The sequence below is a fragment of the Populus euphratica genome, unplaced genomic scaffold (genome assembly GCF_000495115.2).
Source record: "Populus euphratica unplaced genomic scaffold, PopEup_1.0 scaffold157.1, whole genome shotgun sequence".
Lineage (NCBI taxonomy): Eukaryota > Viridiplantae > Streptophyta > Magnoliopsida > Malpighiales > Salicaceae > Populus > Populus euphratica.
The window spans coordinates 296113-312125 of record NW_011500044.1 but is presented as its reverse complement, the minus strand read 5'-3'; the positions used below and the strand labels follow the sequence as shown (position 1 = coordinate 312125).

The window sequence follows — 16013 nt, the reverse complement described above, 5'->3', positions numbered from 1 at the left end:
AGCTACGGTCTGGCATTCCTGCTCCCTCTTTCTCTCCTTGCTGCCACTATCTTTACTTCTATTAGAATTGCTGATAAGCTTGATCAGGACTATCTTGAGGAGGTACAAAATACTTCAATTTTTAGTCTTTTGCTAAATGGGTTGTCTTGGTTTCGTGTTTTAGTGAGTTTTTAGTGTTTTAGATTTCCATCCTAGTTCTTGAACGGTAAAAATTTCACTATATGATTTGAGTAACTTGGGAAGTGATATCATCGTGTGATTTTAGTGAACAAGCATGTGAAATGGTGAATTTAGACAAGCCAGTTTCCTAGCTGCCTGCAAAGTATTATCCTTTTTAACCATTATGATTTTATACGACTAATATATGATTTTATAGGCTAGATTTTTGATCTTGGAGTCTCAAGTTGCTTTAGGTTTTACCGGGAAAAAAATTATGCAATTTGAGATGTCTAAAATGTTCAAGCTGTGGCGGATTACTTGTTTCTAATTGTGGCAAAAGTGAAATGAGTTTCTAAATGTTAAAGCACCTGCTCATTTTGGCTATTGGGTGCCAGTTACTTGGATTTCATGCAATTCTTTTGTCCATCTTTTGCTGTATTCTTTTATGGGAATGGGTAATTTTTTTATTTACTCCTACTTCTGCTTGTTCTTTCCGGGGTTAATTTTATTTAGTGGGAGAGTGGTTGCAGTTTGAGATCTCTAGAATGTGAGAAGAATGATCCTATTATGCTTTTTTTAAATATTTATGTGTTAAGAATGAGATTGTACTTGGACGATTCTTGACTCACAATTTTGTGGCAAAGCTTGAAATTATTCAAGCAATCAAGGAAGCAGATGAAGAGGATGATGACAGTGATGATGGCGAGGACCATGAGGATGCTGATGACAATCTTGTTGACATTTCTTTGGAGGAGGAATTGCAGCCTGTGCTTCAACGTACACGAACTCGCAACCGGCCTAAGCGGGAAGTCTAGGCTTCATCATCCATGGTTTGCATGATTTTGGTCAGGACTTTGATGTATTCATAGTCATAGCTACACAGAGCCAATTTTAGCTCCTCTTTTTTTTCCTTAACCAACTTGTTTTTCCAAATCTTCTAGTATAGTCATTGTAACTTTGTATCTCCCATTTTGATTTAAATTGTTTTCTTCTTTTTTTCCTTGTATGGTGAACATTATCAGTAGATAATACATATGATAGAATATTTGCAGTAGCATCTTGGAGAAAAAATTGTTTTAGCAGAGCTGCATCAAGCTGGAACGAAGTTTATCAAGGGATTCTTGAAATTCCATGGTTGGCCATAATGGACTCGGCAGAATTCTCTTTCTTTCTTTCTTTTCTTTTTTTTTTCTTGAAAACTCAAAAGAATTCTTAGCAAGCAATTTCCAGGTAGCTGTCAAACTTTCTTTGAATTCTTCGACTTTCTCTGGAATTGTGTCAATCGAGTCGTGTAGCTTGCAAACTTTGAATCTATAATAGTATTGTTCAATCTGTTTTAAGTGGTGATTTCTGTTTTGAAAATAAAGAATCTCCATTTTTGTCTGCGATCAAACATGCTATGGCAACAATATTCATGATTCACTCCCATATCAGTTGCCACCGAATCTTACAAGCTTGTAATGTTCCATCATGTCAATTGTTTCTAATGTCTCCGATCTGTTTGATTTTATTGTTTAACAGTGTTCATTCTATACTTGCACATTGCAGAACTCTTGCCGAAAACGACTTGGGCGGGAGTCTTCCTTATTCCATTTCAAGCATGTTTTCTCTTAGCTACTTGTGAGTGGCTTGTCTTGAATGCATTGAAATTTTGTCAGGTAATTGCAGGGTTTAGGTTATTCGCTGATTCAACATCTTTGGTTTCAGAAATGTAAACCCTGATTCACAGTCAAGCGTCCAGAATATTTCCATGTTCCACAAAACATAAAAGAATGGTGGAAAAGAAAGCAACATAGACATGAAATAAACATGTTTTCAGGACAATCTTGATTTGAATTTTTATAGAAAAGTAAAGTGAGACATGTCACTTTTATCCCATTATCTCTATCTTTTTATTTCAAGGCAGTATCCGAACGTGGAAAGATCACAAGAGTCAATTGTCAAGAGTATTAAAAAGAAAAACTACATATAATGTTGAGAGTCCAAGAACAGTCTCTCTAGCTTGTAGAGATTATCCTTAACAAGCTAGCTACTCAAGCCAACATTTAGACCAATCATACAAGTCCTCTGTGATTAAGAAAATGGTTTGTAGGACCAGCCATCCTGCTGTAGAAAAGAAGCCAATAATATATTTAAGTTGTAACAGGTTGATACAAGTCTCTTGATGCTAATAAATTGACTAAAGATTCATTTCCACCAGTATAAAAGAGACCGATATGGTTGACACAAGTACAGTTCAGGTCCACCTGCATTTTCGGTTCAAACTTACCAAAAAAAACATAACCCTTTAAACATTTTATAGTATCTATCTTTATTGTTACATTCATATCAGAAAATTGATTTTAATTAACTTAATTTCCACCATTAGATCTGAAAACTAGAAAATAGAATAATAAGAAAATATTAGATTTTGATAAAGATGATTCTAATCCGACTGCTAATGCGTTCTGGATATATCATATTTGGACTATGTGAATAAATAGATTGATGGAATATGGATGAGTTCAACATGATGTTTAGGTTGCGCAAAGTGATCAATATGATCATAATTTTTTATTTAATTTTTAGATTATGCTTAAATTTTATTACAAGATTTTCCATGTTTAGTTTTATAGGGCATCAACTTGTTATAATACCTGAGGTCTAAAAGATTCTTAAATTATAAATATAAAGTGCTGTTTGAGCTAATTTTATTGTTTTTTTATATATTTTTTAATTTGCTTAAATTACTTTTTAGATTTATTTAATAAATAGATAAATGATCTAAAAAAATATTTAATAATAAAATTATAAATTGAAACTTTTGTGTGGTGATCTTATTAGTTATAATTTTATGATGCTTGTACTTGTTATTATTTTATGTTTTTTTTATTTGTATTGGATTTTAACAATGAAAGTTGGGGGATTGAATGATAACAATAAATATGGATTTGTTTTGAAATTATTATATTGCATTTTTAACCATATTAGATCTGACCTTTGAATTGGTGCAAATATCTTACTCATATGTTATTGATTGATTTTATTATTAAATATATTTAGAGAAATAATTTAATAATTGAGTAAATTATATTATAATTATATTATCTTCTTAGCAGTAGCAATGGATTATTTTTTTTCTTTACAATAATCAATTTTTTTTTAACGTCATTTTGATGAAGATAAATTACCATTTCAAGTTAATTAAAAATAATAATACTTGTTATAAACTAAAATGAAAACAATAATTTCTATTTATTAAGAATAAAATAAAAATCTCTACATTTTACTTTACAATATCTCTCATCAACCAAATAAAATATATAAAAATTTGCTTTGTTATAAATATTAATTTCATATGATTTTTAATCTTTTAGGTGAGTTTTTTTTTCTTTTTTCAGACCAGTTTTCAATATAAATTCGACCCGTCCGAGTCGAGTTTGTTTTCTATGCAGAGTCAATAATAAAACGGTATCTAAACACATCATTTACTTCGACAGAAGTCACAAGTTCCATGGGTGCTTCAACTATCAAACAGATGCTTATGTGTAAGCAAGCATGTCCACAGCGCACACCTTTTAAAGCCCTATCAACTGCCACCAAAAATGGTGACTTTCTTCCTTATCCAGCATCCTATCCTGCCTAGTTTCTTCAAGAAATGGGAAAATCCAAGAAGACCCAGCATAAAGATCAAGACTTGACGCCAAGAAGATCTGCTAGATTGGCAGACAAGTTCAAGAAACTACCAGAAGAGTTAATCCTTAAAATCCTGTCCAAAATCCGACAAGACCCCAAAACTCTCATACGCTGTTCCTCTGTTTCCAAGAACTTGCATTCTCTCATCTCCAAATTTGACAGTATCTCCCTCAGATTATCGTATCCTGATGAGGACTATGCTTCTCTTCCATGCTTCCATTCACATAACCACATCCCACAAGCGGTCGTTCCTGGTATCATAAGGGTTTTTTCAAATCTCAAGTTTCTTCAACTTAATATCTGTCCATGCCCTTCTCCGTCTTCTGAAGATGGAGAAATGTCCAGGTTGAAGTTCCTGCGTCATAATGATGACGATGATTATATGAACTGCGAAATAACAGTTGCTTTCGAAGTTGGGTTCTTGTCTGGGACTCGCACAAGCGGAGATTTACCTCTGAAATTGAGGCCCCAGATTGTGAATACTGGCGTGGTTGAAATGAATCTTCTCATTGTTAATACGATATTACAGCATTGCCCGAAAACGCTGAGGAGCTTGGTGATTTCGAGTGCGAAGATGCAGGGGTCTGGATCAAAAGGGGATGTTTTTGTTAGACAAGAAGTGATGGGAAAGTTGGCTGATGTGGTTTCAAGTTTGAGGGGTTATGAGAGTTGGGTTAAATGGCTTAATGACCCGAGCAATGTGGCTTTTTGGCTTAAGAATCCACTTAACGATGAGCATCGTTGTCTTAGAGAAATTATGTGGGCTGTTCGTCGTGTAGAATTGCCATGGCCATGGGAGGAGCGCAATGAGCTAGTTGTGAGAGAAGGTGATGTGAAGGAGTTTTTGAGTGTTTATGGTTATAATGATACGCAACAATGAGGAGATGGAAATTAACTTCTTGAAGGTATATGGTGCTTGAATTTTTAGTTTTTTCTTAACATTAGTTTGCATCTTTATTAATATTGGCATTGTTCTCTCTGATTTGTTTTACTCTTTGTTCAAATATGTTTAGCAAGGGTATATGATAGTGTGATTTGTGAAGGTATACAGTAGTTTAATTGGAAATGTTGTAGTTGAATGCAAAATGGTTAGATAGTTGTTGAGAATGCGGTTCAATTTAGTCTTCATTTTTCTAGTTAAGTAATGCAGCTGATTGCACTGCTCCTTGACAATTGACATTTCTGCTTGCCTGTTTCCTTCTTAGAATATATCGGTATATTCTATGTTTAAAACTTAACCATTGAAGAAGATGAAACAATTACCACATAAGATGTCATAGTGAAGATGAATAACCTCAGCCCTTTATGAATTATGTAATTTAACCTTGATAGATCCAATATATTTCCTGATTGTCAATTCATTTTATCAGCAGAGAAACATGCTAAGATTTTACAGCGATGTTTTGTACAGATGTATTGAATCCAATCATATTTTGTTAACTCTATTTAATTTGGTTTCCTTTCTACAGTACAATTGTAACCCTTTTGCTCTCTGAGTTCTCACTGAATTCTTGTTCTTTTCATAGGTGGCAAAGTCAGTGGTAGCTCTTTCAAAGGTAATTGTTTTCTCCGTAATGTATTTGTGCTATGATTGATTGATTGGCATATGGCCAAAGTTAGTTTTTCTGGCTTATCATGTATTAATTTTCATGTGAGGGTTTTTCTGTTAGCATGGATTTGTTTGATCTCCAATCATACGGTTGGAGGTGAGTTCCCTTTTGTTTTAATTTTGTCCATACAATCTGTTTCTTATTGATGTTAGTGTCAACCTGCTTGTTTTGCTGTCTCATTCCTGGGACTGCTTCAAACTGCCCATCGGTTACCTTGATCTTTCTGCATATGTTCATTATAAGTTGCATTTGGATATGAATATGTAGTTTTAGTTTCAATTTCAGTTTTTTTATTCTATGGCTTATTGATAACTTAAAAAGTTTTGATGTACTGAATTATGATTGCATCATGTTTTATTCAGAATATGTCTGCTTGTAGTATCTACTGCCATGCGATCTTGAACTATATTAATTCTTGTTATCAAGATGCATGGTGGTGGCATTGACAATCACTTGTGAATTCTGATCGCATTATTTCCTTTGTAATAGTGAGAACTACAGTTATGGTACGGGACAGAGTTAGCCCTTTTGATCTGGCTGTCTTGTCTGTATTTGTTCTGCAACTGCTTGAGCCATAAGCATTTCATTCTATGCAGAGTGCAGATGATTGATGAGCTGCTTGAAGTACCATTGTGGTTCAGTGATTGCAGAATCTTCATCTAGAACCCTACAAGGCACGAAAAAAGGCTTTACCTCTTCCAGTTTTCCTTTTTCTCTTTTGTTGAGCTTCCTTTGTTTATCAAGTCACTAAGTACTTCCTAAATTTATAATATTGGAATGGACAGTAAACTTGAATAGTTGGCCATTACCAAGAACAATTGAGGTGAGATTTGTTCACTTTGTCCATGGCTTAATGCATTATTTGAATGGAATGAAGAGGAGCTTGACCTCAACTTTGGCTGTGAATTATGATAGTATTAAGGTGTGGTAACGTTCTATGAAATGCCAATGCTGAAATTGGCCTTGTATCATATCAAGCTAAACCATTTTTCATGTGCTATAGCACGACCAAATCCATTTATATATTAGGTGTCTTAAAAATAGGGTCAGTATTCTCTCCTATAACATGAATTTAGAATCATCAAAAATCTATATATGTGTGTGTGAGTGATCCAAACCTCCATTTTTCTGATTACAAGTATGGTTGCAAGTTGTAAATATATATTATTTGGGTGCACTAGATTGTTTATATCACATCATGATCTGTTTTTATTTTGATCATGATCTGTTTTTATATCAAAATAGATGTGCTTATTTTATTTATTTATTATTATTATTATTATTATTATTATTATTATTATTATTGGGTTTAAATTAAGAGAAAAAAATCCAAGCTTTCTACCTTTTCTCCCAGGCCTAAGCAGGCATGCAAGCGCTTTTGTTTTTTTTTTTTTTTAGAAAAACCATTTGATTTAAAATGTATTAACATGTAAATTATAAAATGGTTTTTCCATGTTCTTGAATGAGTTATTAAAAAACTATTTGCACTCTAAATATAGAAAGTATCTTTAAAATTTCATTCTTATGTTTTAATCATTACCCTTTTTTATCCTTTTGTTATAAAGAAATAGCGTTATAAAGAAATAGCTCGACGTGAAACCTTTTTGAAGAAAGAGGACATGAGTTTCAAATGCAAACTTACCTAGATGCTCATTGGCAAAATTCTAGAACTTTAACCTCTTTAATTATGTATTATTGTTATTAATTATACGAACTAGGAGAAAAAGACACGTATGTTGCCTTTGGTGACATTTCAATTTTTTTTCTTCTAAATACTTAGATGTCAAGTAATCAAATGGATCTCAGTTTGAATTCAATGATTTATATTATATACAAGGAAAAATATTAAATAATTTTATTTTCCATTTCAAGATGTGCATTTGTTTTGAATTTGATCATATAGGGTTTATCATAAGAGGATCTCAATACACCCTATGTAATCTGATCCTCTCTCTATTTCCACACTCCATTGAAAAAAAATATCATTATAAAGAATATTGTATCGGGAGAAAATTGATGCTATGGAAGGTTCCTTCTCATCGACCACATTTCTTTCTTAACAAAATATGTTGATTTGGCCTCAAGGGCCAAGGAGCTTGGTGATTTATGGTTGGCAGATGTAGGAGTTTGGAGGATCACGATGCAAGGGTTTTATAGAAAAATAAAAGGGCTTGGCAAGTTTGGTTGATATTTGAGTTTTGAGTGAATGGGTTGGCATATGAGCTTGTTGTCTTAGAGAAGAGGCATGGATTGTCTATCATTTAGAATTGCTGTAGATAAGTGTTAGGAAGTCTATCATTCAGCTGCGAGTTATCACTGGTATTTTTGTTTCTCTTGTAGTTAACAAAATCAGTGGTAGTTTCTTACGAGGTAATGCTTGGTTCCTTTCTATAGGTCGTGATAAGTTGATCCATGGGGAAATCACCAAAAGGTCTTTGGTTTCTTGTTTATCATGTTCTTTGATTTTCTTGTTCTGGTTAGTCTCTTTGCCGTGTTCTTATTGTCTCCAATCATGCTACTGTAGGAAAGTTCTGTTTCTTTTTTATTTTGTCCATTAATTCTGGTCCTTTCTATATTGGTATTAACTTGTTTGTGTTAGGGTTGATTTACTGTTCATATATAAGCATATTCTTATTATGGACTGCATTTATATCTAAAGATCGTATCAGTTTGAGTTTGAATGCTTTGGTTAGTTTTATTACCTATCAGTCTTGATAATGGATTATGATTACATAAGGCTTTTATTTGGAAAGCCTCTGTATGTATGGCTAATTTAGGATTGCTATAATTAATTATTCTTGTTATCATGAAGATGCATGGTTCTGCTGTTGAATATTGCATTTGCATGCATTTGGGTCTGGTTTTCTTGTTGGCAAGCTAGAGAAGGTGGGAGATGAGATTAATTATAATTTTTCTCAGTTTGAGAATTATGGTTGTGGTGTGGGCAATGCTGGTCTTCTTGTTCTTGTTGCGCTATCCTGTGCTTTGCTTGCTCTGCCACTCTTTGTAACAGATGATGCCCTTTCTCTGCAGAGCACAGGTGGTTGGTGAACTGTTTTATGTACCAATATGGTCGATGAACTGATGCAAAATTTTGGGGAGAGAAACTTGATGGCGGATTTCGCGAGGCACAGGAAAATGCTCAGTGTTTTTTTCTGATTATTTGTTCTTGAGCTTCCTTTGTTGATATTCATCAACTCCAGATTTTTCATGTGTTTTAGATGATTCCAATCTATATTATGTGGGCAAAAAATGAGTGATGAGAGTGAAACAAGAAAGATGTTTTCCACCTCTCAATTTCGAACACAGTTGAATACCACTCTTGCATGTGGTTTTGGTCTCCTGTTGTCAAGTAAGGGTAAAGGGTGATGAGGTGACAGCAACTGTAATTGTTTTCACTGTACAATTATGGCGATGGAGTTGTGGATGTTGATGGCATCAGTATACTTGTCAATTTAAGAAATATGGTTACAGCGCAGCGCAATTTCAGTCGTTCTGTTCTCAGCAGTTTCACCAATACGTGTTGCTCATACTTTGCCTCGTCTGTTCGGCCACCCTGTGGACGAGAAATACGTTTTGTTTCGCTGCAGAGTGCAAATGGCAGATGAAGAGCTCCATGTACCAACAAGGCTGAAGGGTTGATTGCATAATGTTTGATTATGAATTCAATGGTTCTTCAACACCGTAAAGAACAGAAGAGCTCTGTAGACCTTTTTCTGTTGAATAATCTTGTGTTTAGGTTTCTGTAACCCAAAGGGTTAGAAGCCTAGTGTCACGGGGTAATTTTTCACTATGCGAATAAACCCGTGCGGCAGCCTAGTCCCTCGCTAGACTCAGCCTTCCCTCGTCTATCCACTCGTGTTTGCCTATTAACTAAGTGTTTCCCTCACCCAGGGGGTTTCCCCACTTTCCCATGTTAAAGACAAGCGGAAAACAACGAGAGAAGTCCTCTTAACCAAGCACACTGAGAATACAAGAATACCTCTCAACCTTTATTTATTTCATCAACAAAGGATTACACGTGTGTTATGCACAGAATTCACATGCTACTCCAATAAGTTTACATACATTATTTCTTCTCTATGCATTCTATTCTCTATGTATTCTCCCTATACAACAAAGAATTACCATTACCATTTATAGCCAAGTATGTGAGCTGCAGGGCACCTCCATGATCCCCATATTTCAGGACATAATAGGCACTTACTCCCCCATGATCTCCATGATCATTTGTGGCTCACCCATATCCCTATTTCCAGAATATAGTGGAGAACTTCCTCCCCCATGTGCTTTATGATTTCAGCAACTTGGAAACACCCCAGTTATGCTCCCACCTTCTGCATGCTTGCCTGGCAGCTCCATGTGCCAGCTCTAGCTTCATCTGCTGCTAAATCACCCACATGCCTTGGACAGTCCTTCGTCCAAGTTTTTGATCTTGCCAAGTCAAGCCCCTGACTTGCGCAAGCTCTTGTGCGCTGCCAAGTACGCACCTTGGGTACAGTCGCCAAATCCTACGATGCCAAATCCGCATCTGCGTGCAGACCCCATGTCTGCGCTGCCGAATGCACATCTACATGCAGGCTGCCCAATCTTGCACTGCCCAATTCGCATCTGCGTGCAGACCCCAATTCCTGCGCTGCCGAATTCGCATCTGCGTGCAGGCCCCAATTCCTTCACTGCCGAATTCGCAACTACGTGCAGGCCCCAATGTCTGCACTGCCGCATTCGCATCTGCGTGCAAGCTAGCCAAATCTTGCGCTGCCGAATTCCCATCTGCGCGCAGGCTCCTAGTGTCTGCGCTGCTGAATTCCTTAACAGCCCCAATTCTCGTCCGCCCATATCCCAAACGAGTTTTCCTGTCTAGCTTGGACATTCCATCGCCAAGCCCATAGACCTCACCAATCTGTGCTGCCGCATTCCTCGACAGCCCCAGTTCTCGCCAGCCTATGCCCCTGACAAGTTTCCTTCTCTGGCTTGAACATTCCATCGCCAAGCCTATGTTTGTCAACATCTTGCGCTACCCCGCATTTCTCGACAACCCCAGTTCTTGCCAGCCTATGCCACTGACGAATCTTTCATTCTGGCTTGGACATTCCATCGTCAAGCCCAGCATTCTGTGCTGCCGATGTTCCCTTTGACAAACTTATAGCCTTGGACATTCCATCGTCAAGCCTAGCATTCTGTGCTGCCGATGTTTCCTTTGACAAACTTACAGCCGCATAAATCTGCGCTGCTAATATATTCCATCGTTGGCATGGCTGCCAGCACCCTTAGGCCTGGTATTGGACAGCATGCCTTAGGTGTGCACCCCGTGCACATTTAACACTGTAACAAACCACCCCCACCAAAAGAACCCGATGCCCTCGTCGGAAAGATTTGAAGTACCCTTTGCTCCGCATCTGTTCCTTGTCATCCTCCATGTATGTCCCCATGAAGTCTCTCTCTGGCTTCGTCCACATTCAACAACAATTCTATCCACCGAATTTCATCAACCTGTTTCAAAGCCAAACTGTGACACGTTCTATTTTTGGCTCGTTGGTTTTCCACAAATGTTAAACCCATTATACTTGCAAGCATGTTTTCGCAAAGTTTGGATGCTGCATCTAGCACCCAAGGAATCCGTCCCTTCCTTCACAAAATACAGCCATACAAAAACCCCCGCCAAAGAATCATAAGAACTCCCATATGAACCTATCATTCCTCAACTGTTTCATATTTGACCTGCAAGTAACCAAAATGAGACACTGCAATTGGCTCAAGTACCAACTCCATCCTTTGATCAACTCCATCTCATGTCGAAGTGTTTCGGCAAGGTCCTCAGTCCATCTGCAACCTACCATAGCACAAACATATAGCATCCCAGCATCAAAATTTGGTTTGACCTGGTTCCCCCATGCACTACTGTCATGCCCCCGAAACTTCATCACCCCCACAAGACTTCGCTAACGCAAAATAGCCCTTATTGTTTTCCACCTTCGCTGCATGTTTCGTCCACCGAAAACTCACAACACTGTATCTCAACAAAGGCCACTAGCGTTTTGCTTCTATCACTGCAACCATCCATTGTCGCAAAACATAGAATAGCCACCCGTACTGCCTCCAAGACAGCACTCAAAATCATCTTCGTCGACGATCTTGACTTCTCAGCCGAGCCCACTGAATCGGCTGTTGAATCTGTCACCTAGATAGTTCTTCATCAATGTGCAGACTCTTCAGACACACCTCCACGATACTGCCTCCTCGGTACTGCCTCCTCTATGATTTGAGACATACACCCACGGTACTGCCTCCTCTATGATGCTTCCCCTCCAAAGCAACACACCAAACTAAGTCCATCTAGTTCAGCTCTTCAACCAAATCCCTCAATGACTTGGTTGCCGAATTCTTCACCTCAATCTGTCCTCTTCGTCAAGGTGCCTCGAATTCCCGATACCACAAGTATTAAATTGCAATACTGCATACTTGTCCATTGTACAACAACCAACTCTTCCTGCCGAATTCATCTCAGCCTATGCCAGACTACCGCAATCCATCGCTGTTGAATTCTATGCAGTATGTTTTTCTTTGGCGCATCCTCACACCTAGAGTTAAACCATGATCTCTCCATCATCATAGGTATGAAACTCTCCCATCTTGGTCCCAACATGACTAGAGCCCATCTCTGCCATTGTTCTGTCTTCTTCACCCTGCATTGTCCATCATCAAGGTCTCCCTCGAAGACACCAATTCTACCTCCCCCAAGGCAGTAAAGTCACCAAAATCTTCGCAAATTTGTCTTGCCATTCGACCAAGTCTTCATCAACTTCATCATCGGATTTTGCTTCCCACACCCTAATCATTCCTTCGTCAAGATGATGCACAAAAATCCCCAAGTTCTGCCCCTACAAGGCAACAAGCAGGGCCAGACAGCATCCTCACCGATATGCTGGCCCATGACGACTGAATTCTATCTCGGTCATCAAGCAAACACATAAGATTTGCACATGTCACAACCCCAATACCATCTTCCACACTGACAGCATCAAGGTTTCCCTTTGTTGGGCAACCATCCCATACAAAGTAATTTTCCATTGCAAGAGAAAATTAGTGTAAATTCAGTTTTGAACCCTTACCAATTTGCCTTCTCGTCTGACCTTCCATCATCAACAGCAAGTTTGGGCTCTCTCCCACTGAATTGCCCTTTCTATTTCATCTCACCCTTCCCTTTTAGGTTTCGACAAAAACTTAGAAACTCCCAGCAATCCCATCGCTGGCACTTGTTCTTTAGTCTGCCATTCCATTGACATTTCAATGGCCGAATTAGCATCCACTTTGATCTGATCCCTTGTCATTACTTTGCGTTACCCATAAATTCATTAAGCCACCCAACTCCGCAAGTCTTTGAACATCAACCCTGCCCAAAACCCGCTCGCAAGTTTTCCTCAAAATGGCTTCAAGCAAATCTGCCCCACAAAACCCTTTAGCATCTGTGCTACGAAACAGTCCATCGTTTTGTCATGAACGCAAACGGCGCTCTATCCTCAAGTTTCTGCCAGTCCATCAGCAGCAACAATGTTTCTCCCAAACCAGTCTCATTGATTTGTCTAGAGAATCAACAGCATTCTCATCGCTGATCATTGTACTGAAATCTGTCTCTCCGTCAGCATAAGTTGTAGCCCTCCCAAATCAGTCCGTTGATTTGGCCACAGAATCATTCTCACTGTTCTGCCAAGAAAGCAACCGTGCTCTGATACCAGTTGTCACGGGGTAATTTTTCGCTATGCGAATAAACCCGTGCGGCAGCCTAGTCCCTCGCTAGACTCAGCCTTCCCTTGTCTATCCACTCGTGTTTGCCTATTAACTAAGTGTTTCCCTCACCCGAGAGGTTTCCCCACTTTCCCATGTTAAAGACAAGCGGAATACACAAGTAGAATTGCTCTTAACCAAGCACACTGAGAATACAAGAATACCTCTCAACCTTTATTTATCTCATCAACAAAGGATTACATAACGTGTGCTATGCACAGAATTCGCATGCTACACCAATAAGTTTACATACATTATTTCCTCTCTATGCATTCTATTCTCTATGTATTCTCCCTATACAACAAAGAATTACCATCACCATTTATAGCCAAGTATGTGAGCTGCAGGGCACCTCCATGATCCCTATATTTCAGGACATAATAGGCACTTACTCCCCCATGATCTCCATGATCATTTGTGGCTTACCCATATCCCTATTTCCAGGATATAGTGGAGAACTTCCTCCCCCATGTGCTTCATGATTTCAGCAACTTGGAAACACCCCAGTTATGCTCCCACCTTCTGCATGCTTGCCTGGCAGCTCCATTTGCCAGCTCTAGCTTCATCTGCTGCTAAATCACCCACATGCCTTGGACAGTCCTTCGTCCAAGTTTTTGATCTTGCCAAGTCAAGCCCCTGACTTGCGCAAGCTCTTGTGCGCTGCCAAGTGCACACCTTGGGTACAGTCGCCAAATCCCGCGATGCCAAATCCGCATCTGCGTGCAGACCCCATGTCTGCGCTGCCGAATGCACATCTACGTGCAGGCTGCCCAATCTTGCACTGCCCAATTCGCATCTGTGTGCAGGCCCCAATTCCTGCGCTGCCGAATTCGCATCTGCGTGCAGGCCCCAATTCCTTCACTGCCGAATTCGCAACTGCGTGCAGGCCCCAATGTCTGCACTGCCGCATTCGCATCTGCGTGCAAGCTAGCCAAATCTTGCGCTGCCGAATTCCCATCTGCGCGCAGGCTCCTAGTGTCTGCGCTGCTGAACTCCTTAACAGCCCTAATTCTTGTCCGCCCATATCCCAGACGAGTTTTCCTGTCTAGCTTGGACATTCCATCGCCAAGCCCATAGACATCACCAATCCGTGCTGCCGCATTCCTCGACAGCCCCAGTCCTCGCCAGCCTATGCCCCTGACGAGTTTCCTTGTCTGGCTTGAATCAATCTGTGCTGCCGCATTCCTTGACAGCCCCAGTTCTCGCCAGCCTATGCCCCTGACGAGTTTCCTTGTCTGGCTTGAACATTCCATCGCCAAGCCTATGTTTGTCAACATCCTGCGCTACCCCGCATTTCTCGACAGCCCCAGTTCTCGCCAGCCTATGCCACTGACGAGTCTTTCATTCTGGCTTGGACATTCCATCATCAAGCCCAGCATTCTGTGCTGCCGATGTTCCCTTTGACAAACTTATAGCCGCATAAATCTGCGCTGCTAATTTATCCCATCGTTGGCATGGCTGCCAGCACCCTTAGGCCTGGTATTGGACAGCATGCCTTAGGTGTGCACTCCGTGCACATTTAACACTGTAACACCTAGGCTATTGGATGATTAATCTACCTTATCTTATATATAAGCATTTTTTTTACATGTGCATTTAATAAATCTCATTCTTATATGTAAACCTAGCCCACCCTTCAATGAACCATTGATTTTAATACCAATTTGTTAAGGAGCTTTTTGTATTCAAGGAGATGCACTAACATTAGATTATTAGGTCACAAGTTTATTTTACATGCACATATTTTTTCCCATTTTTAATGTAAAATAATACCACTCAGCGTGTTTTCTTACATGTTTTCATTTTTCAATAATTTCTTGTGAGTATATGAGACTGAAATCATACATGCAGACACAATGGAACCCAAGTTCTGTGACATGCCATGCCTAGAAGAGCGATCCAGTTCTTCAGTTTAAACAAATGGTGTTTCATTTAGCTTTTGATAAGTTTTGACAAGCAAGTAATGGTTCTAGCTCAACTGATCCTCCAATTAACTTAAAAAACAATTACAAAATTTTTGGAATAATAAAGAAAATACATTAATTTTAAATTCAAATGATTTTTACACATTTGAAATGGAGTTTGAATACGTTGAAACAAAAACAATACTATTTAAATTAAAAAGAAAAACCCAAAAGGTATTTGATCCAATCATAACTCTAATCAATTTTAAATAATGTTTTTTTGTTTTTTTTTTTTAAATTAAAAAGTTTAAAATTATTTTTTTTAAAATTAAATATATTAAATTGACTAAATAACTCCCAATTAATTTGAAACCTCGCATGAGCTAGTTCCAAGTTAGCGACCTACAGGCTCGGCCATGTTTAATAACAGTTGTGGAAACTAGAAAAATTGCAAATGTCTATTAAATCCTCGTCTACCTATGTTGGAAACTAAAATATCGTGCCGTTCACCATTTCCATAAATTCCCTCTCATAGGAATCGAAATCTTGTCAAACTTAAGCCCTACCAACTACAAACTCCGCAATTTCATCTCCAAAGAAAAAAGAAAAAAATGAAGAGATCAAAAGCAACCCAACAAAGCCAAAATCAAGATTTCCCGTTGAGAAGGTCAGCAAGATTAGCAGACAAGTTCACGAATTTACCTGATGAATTGACCACCAAAATCTTTTCAAAAATGGAAGATGACCCCAAGACACTCATTCGTTGCTCCGTTGTCAGCAAGAAATGGGCTTCCTATGTCTACAAAATTGTCAATCTCACCCTCAGATTCTCGAGGAATGGTCATTTTCTTGCATGCTCAGAACATCACTACCACACTCC

The 16013-nt window shown here is 38.6% G+C and overlaps 2 protein-coding genes across 7 annotated transcripts in view; both read left to right on the top strand.

The window, feature by feature from the left end:
- The window catches only part of LOC105107370 (uncharacterized), a 1483-nt gene extending 267 nt beyond the window's left edge, over positions 1 to 1216 (top strand). The window contains exons 2-3 of the mRNA XM_011001270.1: positions 10 to 102; positions 804 to 1216. Coding sequence (XP_010999572.1) covers positions 10 to 102; positions 804 to 974 — 264 coding nt within the window. The 3' untranslated portion in view covers positions 975 to 1216. The remainder of the gene's footprint in view (positions 1 to 9; positions 103 to 803) is intronic.
- A 2422-nt stretch (positions 1217 to 3638) lies between these two features.
- LOC105107365 (uncharacterized) lies at positions 3639 to 14801 on the top strand. Of its 6 annotated transcripts, XM_011001260.1 has the most exons (6): positions 3639 to 4739; positions 5361 to 5390; positions 6041 to 6118; positions 7785 to 7814; positions 8478 to 9213; positions 14768 to 14801. In XM_011001260.1, exon 1 carries the CDS (start codon positions 3797 to 3799, stop codon positions 4712 to 4714), a length of 918 nt encoding a protein of 305 aa, XP_010999562.1. In that variant the 5' UTR covers positions 3639 to 3796; the 3' UTR covers positions 4715 to 4739; positions 5361 to 5390; positions 6041 to 6118; positions 7785 to 7814; positions 8478 to 9213; positions 14768 to 14801. The 6 variants fall into 6 exon arrangements, with proteins under 6 accessions (XP_010999562.1, XP_010999561.1, XP_010999564.1 ...); XM_011001259.1 differs by lacking the exon at positions 7785 to 7814; XM_011001262.1 differs by lacking the exon at positions 7785 to 7814 and having other exon boundaries at positions 8458 to 9213.
- The last annotated feature ends 1212 nt before the right edge of the window (positions 14802 to 16013 follow it).